The sequence below is a fragment of the Carassius gibelio genome, chromosome B11 (assembly GCF_023724105.1).
Source record: "Carassius gibelio isolate Cgi1373 ecotype wild population from Czech Republic chromosome B11, carGib1.2-hapl.c, whole genome shotgun sequence".
NCBI lineage: Eukaryota > Metazoa > Chordata > Actinopteri > Cypriniformes > Cyprinidae > Carassius > Carassius gibelio.
Window position 1 is genome coordinate 22,076,684 of NC_068406.1, and position 4,775 is coordinate 22,081,458.

The 4,775-nt window shown below is 39.0% G+C and overlaps 1 protein-coding gene across 1 annotated transcript; it reads right to left on the bottom strand.

Moving 5' to 3' along the window:
* Positions 1–981: 981 nt before the first annotated feature.
* On the bottom strand, positions 982–3,063 carry LOC127968045 (keratin, type I cytoskeletal 42). The gene is made up of 6 exons (XM_052568910.1): positions 2,830–3,063; positions 2,611–2,693; positions 1,990–2,146; positions 1,723–1,887; positions 1,492–1,617; positions 982–1,206 (listed from the first exon to the last, which is right to left on the bottom strand). Exons 1-6 carry the CDS (start codon positions 3,046–3,048, stop codon positions 982–984), a joined length of 975 nt encoding a protein of 324 aa, XP_052424870.1. The 5' UTR covers positions 3,049–3,063.
* Positions 3,064–4,775: the final 1,712 nt, after the last annotated feature.

A 4,775-nucleotide genomic window follows, 5' to 3' on the forward strand; every position in this document is an offset into this window, starting at 1 on the left:
CAGTATAGTTGTGCTTATGCTGAAAGAATGTTACAATAGATAATGTGAGAAGAAGAGTGTTCTTTACAAACTGTCAAAGATAATGGTGTCAACCCTGAAATGTTTTGAAAACCAAGTTTAAGGTATACATGAGTATAAAAGCAGTGTAGCTTAATAAGCAGTATATAGTAGTCAACATTTGAAGTGGATCAAAACATTACATTTAAGTTGTCCTAAAACCAAAATGCGTTCTTGTCTTAGTACAACTGAAATTTTTTTTATATTCAAATGCTGACTATTGTATACTTATTAAAGGTTTGTTTCAATATAAGAAAAGTGTGTTCAGAACTATTCAAAGTTTTTCAAAGTTTGTATGACACAATGTGTAGTAAAATTGTAGTTGTTACCACACACTATGCGTGAGCTCTATTCGCTTCAGTATACATACATATTACAGTAAATTTACCAGCTTTCAACACATGAAACTGTTTACACATGATCGCAAAATGGAAATGCAGTGAATGCATGGAAAAAAAGGACTGTGTAAAGGCATACGTTTCCTTTTGCATTGTGAAAGAAGCAAAAAAAAACAACAACAAAAAAAACAACAACAACAACACATGAACATGCAAAAATAACAAAACAGACCAAAATATTGGGACTGAACTTTAATATGGAATGCACACAATACATCTCCAAGTCAGCCACTCAATAATTGTCTTAAAGTGAATGGTAAGTAAATATATAGATATTTTTTTTAATCTGCACTCTAAATATGACACTTCATCGCATTCATTGTTAACACTGCCCACCTGCAGGGTAGAAAAACATTTACATTTATATATCCTCCATGTATTCATAGAAAGAGAGAGAGAGTAAATAGAGATGACCTTTTTAGGACCTAGAAATGAGGGGGGAAAAAAGAAAATATACAAATTACATAACTTTATACAATATTATAGACCTACTATCTGTAACACTGTTATAAAAGAAAATATAGCCTTACTTAATGTCCTGCTTTTCCAGGAGACACCTGTAGGTAGCGATCTCCTGCTCCAGACGGCTCTTGATGTCCAGGAGTGCAGCATAGTCTCTGCCCTGCTGCTCAATGCCACTGCGCACCTGACAAAGCTCTGCCTCGTATGCGTCGATGTGTTTCTGGAAACCTGCTAGCATAGTGCTGTACCTAGCCTCTGTTTCCAACAGTGAGCACTCCAGTGCTCTTTTCTGTGTGGGTAAAGAGAACAGTTACTGAATCAAACAATGTAAAAGCAGGTTTACCTCCGATAACAGCTAGATAAAAATTGCTTATATATAAAGATCAGTGCTGAAAACATGTGCTTAACTTAGTTTTGGAAGTCACCGATTAAAGCATGAAGCAATCATTTAACATCATTTAACCCTTTGTTAACTTTCAGACAATGTATTACCAAAACTCTCTTTCCATTGCCTCTCACAATCCTTTTCTGTTTTTAATTTTTTGTCTATCACATCATGTTTACTGCATCTCACCATTCTGATTTGAGACTGTTGCTCGATTTCCAGACGCTGCAAAGTGCGTCGCAATTCTGAGATTTGGGATATAGAGGTTTCTAGGCACTCTGTGTTGGTGGCTGCATCTTTACACAGATCTGCCATCTTAAAAAGATTCACAAACAAACACATCATGTGAGGTATTCAACTCATGAGTCACTAAACTATATTATGTTACATGCTTTAATACCAGACAGAAAGAAATCTCACCTTCTGTTTGAACCAACGCTCCTGTTCTCTGCAATGTTTGTCTATGATGTTCTCGTAATGACAACGGATGTCTTCCAAAACCTTCTTCAGGTCTTGCTGAGGAGCAGCATCCACTTCCACACACACTTTTTTGTCCGTCAGCTGACACAGTAGTGCTGCCACATCCTATAAACACACATGACTCAAGCATTATGGCTTAGGAAGCTATTGCTGTTCTTAATCTTCATTCAAAACATTCAAAATGTAAAAAATTACTATGCTACAAACCTCCTGGTGAGTTTTCTTCATATACACCAGCTCCTCCTGCAAAGCACAGATCTGCGTCTCCAGGTTGGCTTTTACTTTGCATGTCTTCTCAAGTATGCAACGCAGGTTATCAACATCAGCTTTTGCACTCTGCCGTATCGTCACCTCATTCTCATATCTGATTTGTGGAAAGATCAGAAAAGAAAAAAATCATCATGTTTAAACATGACAAGTACAAGCATAAAGCTATACAGACCCTAATCAAATTAGATGTCATATTGACTTTTATGATAAAAAAGCTGAGAAGGATAGACTTCAAAATTTTTACAATGTAGGCTATACACTGTATAAAGGTCTAAGATCTTTTAAAACTAAGACGTTTCATCAGTTAGCCAATCAGTGTATGTATATCAGAACATCTGTATATGATTGTAAGTACATTGTTTTGCTTCCATACATTTGTGTTTATTTATACATTTTGTATGTAAAAAAAGTGGGATTTTTCATTAATTTCTTTTAAAAAGGGACACAAATGAGACCTTACTAGTGATTTTGATTTGTAAATCCAAAGTTATGAAAACGTTTGTAAATGTCAAAATGCTCCAAAAGTACTAGATGTTAAATTGCCTTAATAGAACTCACTTTATCTTGAAGTCCTCAGCAGCCAGTTTAGCATTGTCGATCTGCAGAAGGATTTCGCCATTGTTGACAGTAGCATCTTTAATCTATAATGAAGATCATTGACAAAGAAAACTATAAATGTAGATCTTGTATAATAAGTATTTTTTTTGTATTATATTTGTTCAGAGTAAAGTATTTTTATTTTTTATTTATTTTTTTTACTAATCTTCCATTTTGTACCTTTTCCTGAAGGCAATCAATGGTCTTGAAGTAGCAGCTGTTGTCCCTCTGGCAGATCAGCCCCTTCTTTTCATAGTACTCCCGGATCTGCTTCTCCAAAGTAGCATTGGCAGCCTCCAGAGAGTGCACCTTGTCTAGGTATGATGCCAGACGGTCATTCAAGTCTTGCATGGTGGCCTTCTCGCCCTTCTGGAGGTAGTCATAACACCCTCCAGTCATGATTCTTGCTCCAAATCTTCCACCTTTTCCACTATGACATCCGTATCCGTAAGGGAAGCAAGCATTCAACTGATAAGAGCAGGTAGAGATACGTGTCTTTTCTCCAAAACCACAGCCATAGACACTGTAAGCTTTAGGAGCTACTGTACCACAACGCCGAGGATCAATTATGGACTTTGGAGTCATGGAGAAAGAGCTGAAGGAGGACTTGGGGTTGGAGACAGAGCAGGGCTCTGGGCTGGTCTCAGAGCAAGTCTTCACACAGGTATTGGAGCAGGTCTTGGGGAGGTTGAAGGAGGAAGTCTCGGAGCAGGTCTCAGAGCAGGAGCAAGTCTTCACACAGGTATCTGAGCAGGTCTTGGGGAAGGTGAAAGAGGAAGTCTCGGAGCAGGTCTCAGTGCAAGTCTTCACACAGGTATCAGAGCAGGTCTTGGGGAAGGTGAAGGAGGAAGTCTCGGAGCAGGTCTCAGAGCAGGAGCATGTCTTCACACAGGTATCGGAGCAGGTCTTGGGGAAGGTGAAGGAGACAGTCTCGGAGCAGGTCTCAGCGCAAGTCTTCTCACAGGTATCGGAGCAGATCTTGGGGAAGGTGAAGGAAGAAGTCTCGGAGCAGGTCTCAGAGCAGGAGCATGTCTTCACACAGGTATCGGAGCAGGCCTTGGTGAAGGTGAAGGAAGAAGTCTCGGAGCAGGTCTCAGAGCAGGAGCATGTCTTCACACAGGTATTGGAGCAGGCCTTGGTGAAGGTGAAGGAAGAAGTCTCGGAGCAGGTCTCAGAGCAGGTCTGTGGGCAGCATATGGAGCAGGTCTCAAAGCAGGTTGAGGGGAAGGTGAAGGAGCAGGATTCTGGGCAGGTTTTGAAGGATGACATGGTGGATGGATGCAGAGATGGATGAACGCAAAAGGGGAAGATACAAAATAAAATGCTCAAATTGTCCTGAAGCGTATGGTGCTTTAAGGCCAGCTCTGTCATCTTTTATAGTTGGAGCTTTAGGGCGGGTTCTACAATCTGACAAAGGGAGTGTGTGTGTGTGTGTGTGTGTGTCACCACCTGTAGTGCTAGAACTGAAGAACCAGAGTATTCCACCCTAATGAGGAAGCTGCAAAAGAATTTATGTGTGCGTATATATTTTTCTTAATAAAAGTTGGTGCCTAACTGGACAATGCAGACAATTATGAGTAAGTTTTAGACAATTTAGACTTTTAAAGACAGCACAAATAGCAAAGTGCGGGTGGCGTTTCAATTATACACATGACTCAAAGGTCACTAAATAGACTAATGCCTTCACAACAAAGACAGACTTGAGCACAGGATCAGAAAGGCCTATTAAAATAATTGTTAGATAAAATATGGTCATTTTGAAATTACTGCAATTTTTTTTTAAATACATCATTGGGGTCTCTTGGGCCGAAAACATAAAACAGTCGACACATAAGTCAGAAAAGGAGGCTTAAGTTTATGATTTATCCTAATTTAATCTTGCGCCATTCAAAAGTATTTTCAGACTTCTTGAGGGATCCTTTTCCCCCACAGATTTATCCTTCGAATTTAAACTTATAGTATAAAGTCTTATGGGAAACTTCAAGACTTCAGTCATCATATATCACAATCATCAAGCAAGCAGGACTTTTTAAGATAAAAGCAATAATAGACAGACAGACAGACAGACAGATATTTCTTTCTTTTAAATTCTTTCTATTTTTCTAAACGCTCAAGAACGACACCAC